General features: G+C 44.7%; 2 protein-coding genes across 2 annotated transcripts; both read left to right on the top strand.

Moving 5' to 3' along the window:
* The first annotated feature begins 10699 nt into the window (after positions 1 to 10699).
* Positions 10700 to 11510, top strand: LOC148914455 (NADH:ubiquinone/plastoquinone oxidoreductase, chain 3 protein). The gene has a single exon (XM_089042582.1). The coding sequence runs from the start codon at positions 11111 to 11113 to the stop codon at positions 11465 to 11467; it is 357 nt and encodes a 118-aa protein (XP_088898708.1). The 5' UTR covers positions 10700 to 11110; the 3' UTR covers positions 11468 to 11510.
* On the top strand, positions 11383 to 11912 carry LOC148914456 (Ribosomal protein S12/S23 family protein). The gene has a single exon (XM_089042581.1). The coding sequence runs from the start codon at positions 11516 to 11518 to the stop codon at positions 11891 to 11893; it is 378 nt and encodes a 125-aa protein (XP_088898707.1). The 5' UTR covers positions 11383 to 11515; the 3' UTR covers positions 11894 to 11912.
* The last annotated feature ends 3595 nt before the right edge of the window (positions 11913 to 15507 follow it).

The raw sequence follows: 15507 nt of genomic DNA on the forward strand, positions 1-15507 counted from the left end.
TCCTGTAACTGGTTTCTCCCCTGGTCTATGATTGCTCTCCTTAAGACCCGACCGGAAGGTTCGTTCGAGAGGCCCGGTACGGTCCGCTTGGGGCCCTTCCGCAATAAATAGCAGATATAAGAAAGAGAGAGTGGCAGACTGAAGGAACTGTTAGAGTGAGCCTGAAAGAAGGTAGAGGATAATCTCCCAACTTCAAGCCAGGAAGCATTTTAGCAAAAACATTCCCCTCATTCAAAGAAAAGAAAGATGAAAGTTGAATAATAGCTGCCGGCTCCCTTTAACACCAACGGTAGATAGGAACCGAATTCAAAGGCTTGCATGTTAAAGATAGAACCAACGGTGGCAGAAGAGATTTGTGCAGGAGCTGGCGGAGAGCGGAAGATTCGAATCTCGATCCGGGGAGACGTTTCAACGTTAGCTCCTGTAAGCCTGAGCAAACAAAGGTTGTAGTAGGGGCTTCCGCGACACTTTGATTAGTTCAATTAACCCAGCCTCAAGGACAGAAAGGGAGGGTAGGGTTTTTCCTTGATGAACCGAAGGAGGCCTAAGCATTTTGAAAACCCATATCATTCATTGGTAAGCGTAATTGGTTGGCCCTGCCAACTATATGCAGGTCTCTCGAGCCTTCCCTATTTCTCGATCGGTTCAATGCTTCATATTTATTCCACTCAAAGCCTGAGCGTGGCTAGGGTTCTCCCCCACTTCATTAATATAGTATAGCGAGGTGTGGTATAAAGAATACTGATCGTCCAGTAATGGGTAGCGACAACTGAAAAATTAATAGCAAAGGAATCTCAAGCCAAGGAATCGAATTTCTGACAAGGAATCTCAAGCCGCAGGTAACGTCAGTTGGCGAAGGAATCGAATTTCAGCGAAGGAATCTCAAGCTAATTTCAGTGAAATCCCATGTTTTACTTCAAACTGAAAAAAAAGGAAAGACATGAATCACAAAAACTGGCTTACTCGATCATTGGATGATATGCCTAGAAAAGAGGAAGACAAAAAGGAACTAATAAGGTTTTGGAATGAGTTTTACACTTATTTATTGCAAAATACTAACAAGAGTGGACAACATGGTAAGAGTCACTCAGTTCAGTATAAGGAAACCGCCTTCGATATTTTGGAAGAAGCAAAAACAAGATTACCATTAAGTGTAGATGAATTAAGTGAGATCCAAAAGCAAATTGAGGAGATTACTATATGGTTCGATGAGAAATCTATTTTTAGGTCAGCTTCCGACATAATCAAAATCTTAATCAGGGAAAATGAGGAAAGTGCTAAGGATTTTCTCAGGAGAAGGCCATTCGAAAAGGATGATCTTGAATTGCTTTCAGAGTTCGGTCAATATACGATTGAGGCATTAATAGTTCATGTACTAAGTATGTTTTTTTACTCAGTTGAATCTAACTCACTAATTCGTGTTGCTTCTTTGGTTGAACAACTAGAGTCTAGTGTCCGTCACCAAGCTTCATTATTGAAAAGCGGCAGGTGTAATAAACCGTTTTCTAGTGCCACGAATGATTTCAAAGTGAAGAAGTCGGATAGGAAAAGATCCAAATTGGTGATGATGTATCCCTTCGGTTCCGGCTTAGTTCAATTCATGGAGGAAAGGAAATTGATCAGTTTAGTGACTGATTTGAGCGGTACTGTTCGAGTGAAGAAGAAGAAAGGATCTTATTTTCTTCCAAGCCATCTCTACGCAGTCTGCAACTTTGATATTTCATTACTACCGATCAAGCTCAACCTGCCTATGGTATGCAAACCTCGAGATTGGACGAGTGCCTGCCGGGGTGATCAAAATCCTAGATACCTGTCCGATCTATCAGGGGGTTACTTAAGTGGGCCAACAGGTGGCCTATATGATCGTTACCGCCTCTTAAGTTCAGGTGACATTAATCATTTTTATATTGATATTGGAAGAGAAAAGAATTACGAGAAACTGTGTCTTGTAATGAACAAGCTGCAGGGTCAGGCCTTTCAAATCAACAGTCATTGGTTGAAATGTCTTAAATATAATGAGGACTCATTTGTTGAATCTGGTTTACTCATGCCAAGATTTCTATCCTCTATGAATATCAAAGATGTATCCAACTTACTTAGAGAGTTTCACATGAAGGATGAGGTTATTAATAAATTATGTAACTTTAGCGAATTGTTACATACTTTATCTAAGAACATACAGCGTTCTCGTTATGAGAATTTGATTATGAAGCTGGCACAAGCCTACGAAGGTTATCATTTTTATTTGCCAGCCTTTCTCGACTTCCGAGGTCGAATCTACCGCAGTGGTGTCTTGCATTTCCACGAGCGTGATCTAGCAAGAAGCATGATCGTCTTTGCGGATATCAAATCTAGTGGCAATATTGACATGAATGCATATCTCGCCGCAGCAGCCTTCCATTACAAGTCTTTCGTCTCTGTCGACGAGGCATTATACTTTTCTAATAACAACTTCTTGCAGCTCAGTCATGATGATGATCTTCTCATGTACGCTCGGGAGGCTAAACGCCCCTTTCAGCTCTTCGCCCATCTAATTGGAGTTACCTCTCCAAATTTGAAGGTTATTACGCGCATCCCTTTAACCCAAGACGCCTCAGCGAGTGCATATCAGATTATGAGTTACTTTTTGTTGGATGAAAGCCTGGCTTCGAGAACGAATCTCATCCCGGATGGAAAAATCCAAGATGTTTATTCATTCATCCTCGAAGATCTCAAGGTGTTCATGAAAGCAGAACTGGATAATAATCATCTATCAACGATAGTTTGCAATGTGCTCACTCGTAAGCTAGTCAAAGGTATCTTTATGCCTATGATCTATGGCAAAACTTTAATGAGCACGGCCAGCGATCTAAAAGACACTCTCTCTCGCTTCATCACTCATAAGGAATGCTTCGATGTTGCCTCTGTCTGCTTTAAGTTCTGGAGGACGCAATATCAGAACACGGAATGCCTGATCCGGTTGATCCGCCATATAGGCTGGATCGCGTCTGCTAGGGATAGCCCAGTTTTCTATAGAGTCCCTTCCTTTACCACGGTACAGGATTATATGAAAATGGATCCCATAAATGTATGGTTTTATGATGGACTTCATAAGAAGAGGCGTCGGGTGACTCTCAGAGTTTCTTCTTCTAAGAGAGATCGTAGGAAGACTGAAATCTCTACCTTCGTAAACTTCATCCATCAGAGGGATGCCCATATTGCAATGAAAGTAGTAGAATGTATGCTTGAAAAGGGTGCGCCTATATACACAGTACACGACAACTTTATAACTACAGCTGAATATAGCTATTTTCTACCAATAATTTATATCAAGGTCATTTGTGAGATGGGCCCTCCACTTTCAATCCTCAACGAGTTCATCTATATGAATATTATGAAACCTATTGTCAAAGTGGAGTCAGCTGGACCTCATGAGGGTTACTTTGCCGATAAGGTAATCTCAAAAGAGATTCTTCATTATTACTTAAAGGCTAATGTACCTGAGAACATAAGCAAGAAGATGATGGCAACTTGGGAAGAAAGGATCTCGGGAATACTGACCTCTTACGAGAACTATACTCGTTATGTATGCGGTGATTTTCAATCCCCTAACCCTAGGGATTGTTTTCGAGCTCATGAGGAAAAGTGGGATAAATTCAAGTCAAAGCTAATAAGCGGGGAGGGAAATTACTACTGCGTACACTATTAAGTATGAATCATAAGATGATGGCATACACCACAGACAGCTCAACTACTGGACAGTTATTGAATCGCTTGTATAAAAAGATTGAACGAACAACACACCAAGATCCGCATCTTGGGTTAATCATTGCTTCACATCACTTCATCGAGCCTCCCCCTCTTGTTAACGAGATTGACCTACTCTGTCTTGCGACCATGTCTCTCTTAATCCAGTTTGCTTACCCATCCTTATCTGGTTACGGTAAGTTCACAATTTCCTTTACCATGAAGCGATCTTACGGAGAGGAGATCTCATTTACGCTAGGTCCTGCTATCCCCTTGACTGATCCCGATGGTAAGTTAATTCCAATGAGTGAGGTCTATGCTCATATATCTCGATCAATTATGAAATATGCAGAAATCTACAACGGAGATTATATAGTTCGACTCATGATCCGAGTCTATATGGACGGCAAAAAGATGGATAGGCCAGCCCTATCTTCAGAGGAGAGAGATAGCTCACTTTCTTCAATCATTCAAGCCGGATTGAGTGAGATCGAGCCAGCAAGAGAGATCCGAAATCGTAATCGTAGCTATCCAACCCATATCACAGCACTCAAACCATGTCGCACTGAGCTGAAACCATTCATTGTAGCCGATACGGAGACTCTACTGATCGATAATGTTCATAAGCCTTATGCTGCAGGTCTCTTGATGGTTCGTCCCGGTGAACAGATCTATGATATTCTGATTGATAGCTACTTCAGTGAAGACTACTCTATAATCTTGGATTCCTTTGAAGAAAGGAGTACTAAGGTACTTTATGACTTGGTATTAAGGATATCAACGATTGTTAGACAAGAACAATCCCCTTTAACAATTTACTTCCACAACTTCTCTAGATTCGATGGAATTCTCTTGCTTAAGCACCTAGCATGTCATCACAAGAGCTACAAGCTAAAACCACTGATGAGGAACCATAGGCTATACGAGTTAGCTGTCTATTCTGGTACGAAGATGTTATTCCGCTTCAGAGACTCCTTGAATCTACTCCCTGGCAAACTTGCCTCCCTAGCTAAGAATCTATGCCCGGGTCTTGGCCCGAAAGGCTCTATCGCATATGATGAGGTGACACTGTCAAATCTGGCAAGTATGAAAAAGAACTTGTTAGACTATATGAAGCAGGACATCCTTCTCCTTGGAGGTGTAATGCGCTCAAGAGATATATTGGAAGCTGTACAAGGTGGACATAGAAAGCAAGATAACCCTTTCCTCACTTGCTCTTAGCATCTTTCGTATGAAATACTACGATGCTTCTAATTGGCCAATCCACATCCCAAACAAGAATGAAGACAGCTTTATAAGGCGTGCCTACTACGGTGGTCATACAGATGTATACAAGCCATATGGCGAGGACCTATACTACTACGATGTGAACTCTCTCTATCCCTTTGTAATGAAGGAATTTCCAATGCCTGGTGGTGTGCCAGTCTGGCATGGAAATCTGGAAGGCAAGGACTTAGATAGCATGTTTGGCTTTATTGAGGCATATGTGGTATGTCCGAAGACTATCAAGAAGCCCTTTCTACCCTATCGAGACAACAAGAAGAACACTCTCATCTTTCCAACCGGGGAATTTGTTGGAGTGTACTATTGCGAGGAGTTAAAGTATGCAAGAGGCCTAGGCTACACTGTAATCCCAATCTCAGGCTACCTCTTTGAGAGGATGGAAAGCCCATTCAGGGACTTTGTTAGCTCACTCTTTGAGAGCAGGTTAGAGGCAAGGATATCAGGTAATGAGGCCATGTCCTATGTGTACAAGATCCTTATGAATTCGCTATACGGTAGATTTGGCATTAACCCTAAAAGCACGACAACCGAGGTCTGCGATAAAGATCGATACAAACATTTGATCAGGCATAGTGAGTTCATCTTCGGTGATATGCTTAGCGAGAACAACTACATCGTTGCCTACCATAGCAATACCGAGAAGGGCTCAGATTATTGGAATCCACCGAAGAACTCTGCTGTCCAACTAGCTGCTGCGATCACTGCCTCTGCTAGGATCTATATGTACCCTTATATCTCAAGAGAGGACTGCTACTACACGGACACAGACTCAGTTGTGCTTGGTCAGCCACTACCTAAAGAAGTGATTTCTTCTTCTGTCTTAGGTAAGTTTAAGCTAGAGGACAGAGTCATGAAAGGATACTTTTTAGCACCGAAATCCTATTGCTACATCGCAATAGGTGGCTCCAATATACTCAAGTACAAGGGACCAGCGAAAAACCAGGTCAATCAAGAATGGTTTGAGTCACAGTACGCGGACCCATCTCGTACAAAACAGGTACCGGTGGAAGCCAACTTCCGGATTGATTGGCACACTCTTAACATCATCAAGAAAGACACAATGGTCAGGGTTGGGCTTCAGCTGGGGACCAAGAGGATACCAGTATATCACAGAGATGTCTGGGTGGATACTGATCCAATTGATATCCAAGACTTGTCTAGCCAGGAAAACAAAAAACAAAATCACTAGGGAATGCTTTAATACAACTACAGACTGAAAATGAAATTCTAAATGAGAAATTATCTAAGAAGGAAAGAGAGTTTGCCGAGAGATACAAAGAGATGATATCACAGTTTGATGCTAAGAAGAATACAGATAAAAGGATGCACACTCAATACACTACAGAGAGACAGAAAAGTCTTACTGAAGAAAGAACGCTATTAGATAAAGAAGAACAAGAACAAACAGAGGTGACTAACGACGAGAAAACTAAGAAAGACCAAAAGATACCTAAGACAGACGAGAAGATACCTAAGAAAGAAGAAAAGAAACCGCCTTGAAAGACAATTGATAACTGACGAAAGAACTGATGAAGAAGCGCATCAAAGACCTCAGCCTTAGGGGGGAATAGTTGATCGAACTTCCGTGAGTTCGTTTTTGGTCATCCTGCATTTCTGCATTTCACCGACCTTCGCAGATTAGGCTAATCGTATTATGAAATGAAAGGGAGGAAAAATGGATACGCAGTATTCTATAATGAACATTGTAAGGTTAGAGTTTCTTTAGTAGGCCACAGCAGATCGAAAAGTCGCTAATTTCGCTCAGTCAAGTTCTCGTATGGGTAAGGATTTGGCCATTGGCAGTTGAGGGGGGTGTTGATTCCCCCCGCCTACGTAGGGTGCTAAGTGAGTAAAGTAGCCGCCGGATCTAAGAACCCAAAGAGCACCCATCAAACCACCTCTAGTTCGGGACCCATTTCTACAGTTCGGGTGCCAGAGTCCTACTGGAGGCTCATACGCAACCTACGTCTGTTGGGGGGGCTGCCCCCTACCCTAAGCCGGGCGACGTACGGTGTGACAGACAAAGAAGATATGCGTGGGATTTGTTACCGTACGAAGGGGTAATCCGACCACCAGTTTCATCCAACGACATCGAGGGAGCCCTACCATTCCCAGTAGATCCTTCTTCTTCCTAAGAATTGAACAAAACAAGTTCACCTATACGAGAGTTCAGGTCAAGAGAAGGTCGACTATAACTATAAGTAGACGCTTCAGAGGCCCCATCTACATCATCACACGATGAAAACGAGGACTACAGACCAATCCCCGATCGGAAAACGCACATGTTCTATGCCCCGTCCACTCCTTGAGAAGGACAGGCAGCCCAGACTACATAATGGACTTGGTGGCCCGATTGCAACCTCATGGTACTAAGCCCTTCGCCCTCAACTAATACTTAGTTAAGCCCTTCACCCTGGCCGATCCAATTAGCGGAAATATCAGTGCTAGACCCCGAAAGGATTCTGATCATAGTCGTTCAGCGCGTCAAGTTGACACTATAGCTACAGGCAAGTGTTTAAGGTCGTGATTTCTCATTCAATGGCCTCACCATTATCATTCCCATGTACAATCCGACATCTAGTATTTCACCCGCAGGCTATACTGTCAAGCAAGGAAGGCGACCTCAAAGACTGGCGGCGAATTCGCGTGACGAAAAGCTAGGTTTTATTCCATCTCTAGTTTCATCGGATCGTTCATAGATGACATGCTTCTAAAGACTGCTGCTCAACGGCGTACGGCTGACGACAACGCAAGGCCGTGTACCGAAAAGCTGCAGAATGTACCAACGCCTGAATTTGACGGACGCGACGATGATAGCTACGAAATGTGCCGAGCCTATGTCCTTCCCAATCTAAGGGACAGTGTAGAGCGAACTTACCCGATTTTTCCCGAATCTTTTCAGACAAGGAGGGAACAACATCCCGGTCCGATGTTGGTTTTCCAACCCGACAGGACAGTCTTCCCACGCGCCCGACTCAACGAGAATATAGCCTCATAGCTGGCACGGCGAAGCGTATCGTCCCCTATCTTTATTGCACCCCGGACACCCAATCGATCGTTCCCCGATTGACACCTGACAGCCCTGAGTTCTACCCGATCATCCCCAGATATAGATGCGTCACACAAGTAACTCTCTCCTGATCCGCGACCGTGACTGAAAGCAGTTTCTTAGGCGGCTGTGCCAAGCTTAGTTGAAATTAAAAAAGGGACGGGAAGAAAGTAGTAGTGAGTAAAAGTGCTCAGAGAAGCGACATGCATATTCTAGCTAGCTAGCCAATTAATTTCGAGGGTAGCAATGATGAGGTGCAGCCGTCCGCTAACAATCGCCAATTTCGTGTCAAGAACGATCCCATAAGTGATCCTCTCTAAGTAGAAATCGAGATTTCCTGTAACTATGGGTCATAGGCATTTTTCCTACACAGTGCAAGCAAGTTAAATTTTTTTTACAAACATATCAGAATTTCTATTAATCAAACGACATTTTCTGGAATCTGGCATTTAGCGACAGGTGGATAATGTCTTAAAAAGACGTCAATTGCGAGAAGAGGTCTTGCTGCGCGCTGAGTTATTACCGTAATGCATGATCATCAAATCAAAGAAAGTGATGACCATGCTGCTTACGCGCTTAAGCAACAAACCCAGCGAAAAGGTAACTCCGCACTTTGTTAAGAACAGAAAATGTCGTTTTTGTGTGACAAAAGCTAAATAAACATAGCAGTCGTCATCCTGAAATCGACTCATGCTTACTGTGCCCACTACCTTTCCAATAACCCATACGCTTCGCTTTCTCCTGCACCCGGATGGATTGATTGATCATAAAACAGATTGGTGAGCTGCTGCTTGATGAACCGCTGCTGCCGCCCTTCAATCGCCGAGAGTTTCGCTAAGAACGTTCAAAACTCACTCTAAAGGGAAGAGTTAGCCGAACTTCCAGTAAGCCATGAAGAGAATTCCTCTTGTCCGTTTTAAGTCGAACCTTACAAAAATAATATTTTACAGACATAAATGTCATCCAAAAATGCCGGGAAAGCTTGCGCAAAGCGGATTCCAACAACTCGCCTAAATTCTGCTTACCCAAAACCTATTCGAACAGGAGACTAGCCCGGCGCATGCCCACCAGGCCGGTTTTTAAGCTCAGTCGGGGACACCTAATGAAGGTAGCTACGGGCAATAACAATGCACCAACCTTACCATATGGTAAAATCAACCACTAGGAGAATCTAGAGCTAACTGGAGTTCTGTTCCATCCTTTGATAGAGTCACGCACCTATTTGAGTGAAATCGTTTGGGTGAAGCTTGTGAACTGAACACCTATTAAAATTCAGCTTGTCGAGACAGATAATTGAATGAAGCTTGGAATGAATTAATTAAAAAATGAAATAAATTAAGACAATACGACAGAGCAAAATCTAGCATTTAATCTTTCTTGCCAAGCGGCTTCATTCGGGTCCTCCAGTAAGGGGGGAAAAGTCGCGTCTACTAGCACAGGAAGTCGCGATCCAACCGCAGGTTGGTTTCAGCGCACTTAGTCGTCCCGTAAGAAGCTGCTGCTTGGCTAACCCGCTCGCTGCTGCAGTGCTCAGTGTCGGTCATGTATCCTGCGTGGGCTCAGAGTTCCCCCTCCTTTTTGGGGGGAGGTGCCCTCTGATCCCGCTCGGGGTTTATTCCCTTCGCTCGCAGCCCACTTGAACAATCAGCAGGCAGATTTATCGTAGAATGAAGATCCAGCTTGACTCTAAGGACGAGGCAACTCAAAATGGGTGTTAGCGACTCCGATTTTGATGATCGTATACGATTGACCAGGCCTTCGCCGCAGGCGGGTGCAAACCGTCGGGTATCATGTACGGCTGCCCGCGAGAGCCTTGACAAAATCAAAGTATGTTTGATAAGGCGTTGGTTCGGTCGGTCGAGGTCGCTCTTCGCGAAAAAGAACGTACGGTACGGACATTTAGCGTAGATAAGGAGCGCGGCGATCGGCAGTGAGGTGAGGCGAACGACGAAGAGCTAGTGAGTGGGTAAGACAAGGTGTAGCGCAGTCTGGTCAGCGCATCTGTTTAGGTTCGAATCCTTTCACCTTGGCGTGGCTCGTTTTAGTAACAGTTCCCTATTATTATGAGAGGCTTGAGTTTAGGTTTGATAAGTACATGCTCATCCATGTGGCTGCGTAGAAATTTGCAGAATATTATTGATTTCAATCCATTTGACTGCATGCTTCTTACTGTTTTTCTGTTAGCTTTGATCTTTATCTATCTATGGCTTTATTGGAGAAGGAGAAAGATGCCCTTTCAATTGAAGCTAATCGTGCATCTCATTTTGTTTTTTTTTACTTTTTTTGGATCCGAAGTTCTTTCTTTATTGCCGTAGGGGCCATTTTTTCCTCTACGTGTATTATGATGAATGCTTATGGGGCCGGGGGGGATGACCATCCTTCCTCTTCCTTTTTTTAGGGTATTTCCGCCTGGGTTCAAAATACCCCGGGAAGAAGGAAATTCGCAGCCTTCTCAGGGAGTCGGGCAGCGGCTTCCTGGTTCGCCGCTCGAAATCTCTTCCCCGGGCATAAGCGGGGAGTCTCTCTTTAGAGACTCGGTGGAACAGCCCGGGGGGGAGCCCGCCCCTTCTGAGGCTGCGCCGCCCGCGAATCCAGGAGGTTCCCGGGAAGCTGTACCGCCCGCGAATCCAGCGGGTTCCCAGGAAGCTGGGCCGTCCAACCAAGGCCCCGCTCCCTATCCGTATCAACCAGATCAGGTGATAGGGGGCGATAGTGTCGAGACCATAAAGAGGCGACTCTTGTCGGGGCACGAGGCTGACCTACGAGGTCTGCGAGTTCGCCCGGGCCGAGGACCTCTTTGAGGTCAAAGCAGAGATTCTCGGGGAAATGTCACGCCTCGACCCAGAAGGGCCTTGGTTGGAACGCGGTGCTCGGGCGCCCCCCGGGGGAGGAGTCCCTCGAGAGGCTTTTCGCGATATTGGACGCACTCCGGGAGGGCGGACGCCAGTCGGAGGCGTTCGCTAAGCTGACCACGAAATTGTAGAATTCCGACTTTTTTTCCGTTATGCCGCTCCGCGAGCAAGGAGCGAAAGAACCAAGTGGGCTGTGGTGATGTCAGAATTTGCACCTATTTGTATCTATTTAGTGATCAGTCCGCTAGTTTCTTTGATCCCACTCGGTGTTCCTTTTCCATTTGCTTCCAATAGTTCAACCTATCCAGAAAAATTGTCGGCCTATGAATGTGGTTTCGATCCTTTCGGTGATGCCAGAAGTCGTTTCGATATACGATTTTATCTTGTTTCAATTTTATTTATTATCCTTGATCCGGAAGTAACCTTTTCCTTTCCTTGGGCAGTACCTCTCAACAAGATTGATCCGTTTGGATCTTGGTCCATGATGGCCTTTTTATTGATTTTGACGATTGGATCTCTCTATGAATGGAAAAGGGGTGCTTCGGATCGGGAGTAATCACTAGTGATAGGGCAAAAATAGGGGGGAAGGACAAAGGAAAGAGCGATGCCCACATTAAATCAATTGATTCGTCATGGTAGAGAAGAAAAACGGCGCACGGACCGTACTCGAGCTTCGGATCAATGTCCCCAGAAGCAAGGAGTATGCCCGCGTGTTTCAACGAGAACACCGAAAAAACCAAATTCAGCTCCACGTAAGATAGCCAAAGTACGTTTGAGCAATCAACATGATATATTTGCTCACATTCCAGGCGAAGGTCATAATTTGCAGGAACATTCTATGGTGTTAATAAGAGGAGGTAGAGTGAAAGATTTGCCAGGTGTGAAATCCCATTGTATTCGAGGAGTCAAGGATTTGCTGGGAATTCCGGATCGAAGAAGAGGCAGATCAAAATATGGTGCGGAAAAACCCAAATCGAGATGAATGGAAGATGCCTCTGGAACTAACTTGTTTTTCTAGATCAGTCGAAGTATTCATTGAAAAGTCTCAATGCTATCTTCGACAGTCTTGAGAGCGAGGGCCGCAATAGCGACCACTTTTAACTCTTTTGTTTCTAAATGATCCCGCTCTTGATCTGGGCGGGATCTATCAGCAGCGGCATTCTTCCTTGCTCGTTCCTAGGAACTCAGTAACGTGGCCAGTAAGTCAGCGAGCATTGAGGCAGGCAGACAGATATTATTAACTGCTTTAAGTCGGTAAGGCAAGGAGGGCGGATTTCACCGATCATTCCTACTTGACGCTTTGGACGAGTATTTTCAAAACCTTAGTTCACTATCATTAAGGGAACTTCTTGGATCGCCGCTTTGAGTCTTGTCTTAAGGCGACGGAAGGCAGAAGAGGGAAAGTCGCTCCTTAAATACGAGGAGTTTCAAGAACCCGGCTGATCAGTGTTCTGTTACTAATATGTTGATGACTTCGGCCAGTTCCTCGGTTAAGTTGCTTAGCATAATTGGTAACTACATGGTGTTGCTGCTATGGCCCTGGAGAGAGATTCCTACTTATACCGGGCAGCTCTACCAGCACTAAATTCCCTTCTTTCCGACCAGGACGTATGTTTCTTTAGCTTGTATATCCTCTTACCATGCAGAGTTATATGTTCAGGAGTTTCCAGCAGTAACCCCAAAGGGTTGCAGTAACACCAAAGGGTTTCAGATTCCGGACTGATCTCGTAGTCGGCTAGCTCATTCGAGCGTATCTCGTTTGGCCTCTTTTTCTCACCCTTACCTTTCCATTTCAAGCTTCATATCCTACTAATAGCCCCCCTTGTCGTTGAATCTCTTGTAGAAACCACCATTGAATAAAATCAAAGGGTTAGTCTTCTTTGATAGAGGAAAGGTTGAATGCTGCCCCCTTCCTCTGACCCCGAATCATTCTTTCAACCTTCGGCCAGGCGCCTAACTAACCTAAAAATTCGGAAGCTCCTGAAGATCTGACCGAAATCGGATTTACTTTTCGCGCCAGATTTGTTGAATGGCCTAGGAGTGAAGTTCAAGGGCTTGGCTTTTTGGCTCAGATTCCGTATCGGCTGTTTGTTCATCAAGCCTATTCTCGAGCCTATATCTACTCTCTTTTCTTTTAGAGGCGTACCTCTCCACGAGATCGAACACTTTACCAAGGATTGAATCCAAAAGCAAGAACTCGGTTGACGGGTGAAGGTTCATCTTCAAATCTGTCTCCTTGTCATGAACAAACTACTTTCTCTACATTAGAGTGCAAGGTGCGCAGAAGATTCCTTTAGGTAAGCACACTAGAAGGAAAGGACTTGTCTTGTCTGGACTTCCTATGTCTTGCTGCCTCCGCTTGACTCAGGAGGAGAGGAGAGCATTCTTCTACAAAAATCATAAAACGATTATTGCGAATAATGAGACGCTACCCTTGCCTTGAGGAAGATCTGCGAACCGCGATCGAGGGAAGGCTTTTCTTCTTTCCTCGGCTTTCCTCACTTTATCACACTCGACGAAACGGAGAGCAAAAGAACCTTGACTTTAGCAAACTAAGAGACAAGCAAGGACGGGAAGCTACTCGCCCTCGGTCAGTAGAACCGGGAAGAGCACCCGCTTCTCTTACTATATTAGTATTAGTAGGGCACGCTACTCTTTCCTTTAGGAACAATAGCCGACTAGTCTCTTACACAAGAATTGGTGGACTCGCACGCATAGGTCCCTCTTTCTTTTCTAGTGTACGTACCTCGGCTCGGGGTTTATTCTTTATTAATGGGTGGGCGTGAGAGTGCTCGACTGACTTTCTGTCCAAACAAAAAAAAAGGCTACGTAGTGCAGCTTGGGGGAAGCCCAGGTCCAGTTTAGGGAGGGGCAGTCGCCCAGTAGCGGAGGATAGTGGATCGATTAGCCTACGCTACAAGCAGCACGTTGTTCCTACCCCTTAACCTACCTTATCTTAGGGGAGGATAATCTTTAGTAGTTTTCCATTAAGATCTTTATTGCTTTTGCCGCTCCTAAGAGAAAGAGACCGTTAAAACTAAAACTAAAGCTGGAGGAAAGAGAAGTCTTCCTTCTTCTAGAGCTGCTTTCAAAGGGTGATCCCTTTACTAAGTAGCTTTCACGCTCCCCAGCCTTCTGACCTGCTCCATTTAATATTTAATAATGAGAATAAGCAGACTAACTTAGACCTTAAGGGGGCAACACCAATACCCACTCGATTGGACAAAACAAGACCTGGGTTGACATCCACGAGGCAATTCAAGTAAACAACAGGGTTGGCAACTCGGGGATAGACTTGGTTCCTCAGTGACTCAGAAATGCACCACCTCTTAGGTCAGCTCATCCAAGCGGAGCTGACCCTTCTCTTAACTGGTATTTCCGCTTTTTCTCTTGCATTCCATAATGGGAAGAACCTCTTCGTCTATTCTCTTCGGGGGGCAACCTGCAGGCTCGAGAGACCTGTGGAATAAAGAGGAAGAGAAGCACGACTCTCTTATACAAGAAGTAGGGAACAGAGCTGCACCCTAGGGCGGACTGACTCAAAGAAAAGAAAGATCGGGGGAAAGATTGAATCTTGGCAGAGTGACCCACTTTATACCCATCTGCCTATACGGGGCAAAGTCCTCACTTTAGGTTTAGGAATAAATCCCGACTTGGGAGCTAAGCTTGGATCAGAGGTGGGCGGACCTTTCTCTTACTAAATTCTATTTCATATGCATATTTGTGCAGCCGCTCTGACTTCTATTGAGAGGCCCCTCGGGGAGAGAGCCATTATTGGGCATATAGAAATACGTACTCTTCTGTGCCCCGACTAAATCCTATTTATTGTAACAAAAGGCCGATACTCTAAGAGCAGTCGTCCTACTAAGACTCTAGCGCTAGCTCATAGGAAAAAGGGAAGAACCACTTCTTCATTGTCTATTGCTCGGGCGATAGGAGCGGGAGACCTTAGCCCTTATTGACTTCAACAAACTAAACCCCTAGGGAAGGAAGGTTAACCAACCCAATCTTTAAAGAAAGGATTCTTGCATGTCGATTTAGCAAACCAATGCCTTAAACCACTCAGCCATACCTCCCAGGATTCGGAAAGCACGGGGAACTTCTCCTTCCATTAAGAAAGAGTTAATCTTTTCATACTTAGCCAGGAATGGCAGAATCGTTTGTTGCCATTCAAGAGGCCCGGTAAGTGAAATCAAAATGAAAAAAGGGTAGGAAAGAGCTTGAACGACCGATTTCACAAGAGGTCGAATGTACCCATTATCATGCTTGTCAACGAGATTCCAAGGCGCTTCACCGGAAGAAAGATTCCCCAAAATGCGATTACTATTAGTTTGTCACCAACCTCTTTTCATATAATCGTTTGTTATAGGAATCGGGTGTTCGATCCTTATTAAGACTCCACTATTTCATTCATTCATTCTCGGTGCAAAACCGTCCAGCTAGGGAACTCTTCATCAGCCGCTAATTCAGAGGATTCGTTTGTGACTTCCACCTTTTAGACATCCAAAAAGGGAAAGCGAGGAAGCTCTGCCCTTATTAACACATGGGCGATCACTCAACTCCTACTTTAGATAGGAAGCCCAGCTTAGCCTAGCG

This window comes from Prunus mume, linkage group LG8 (genome assembly GCF_029339155.1).
Source record: "Prunus mume cultivar Tortuosa linkage group LG8, ASM2933915v1, whole genome shotgun sequence".
Taxonomy (NCBI): domain Eukaryota; kingdom Viridiplantae; phylum Streptophyta; class Magnoliopsida; order Rosales; family Rosaceae; genus Prunus; species Prunus mume.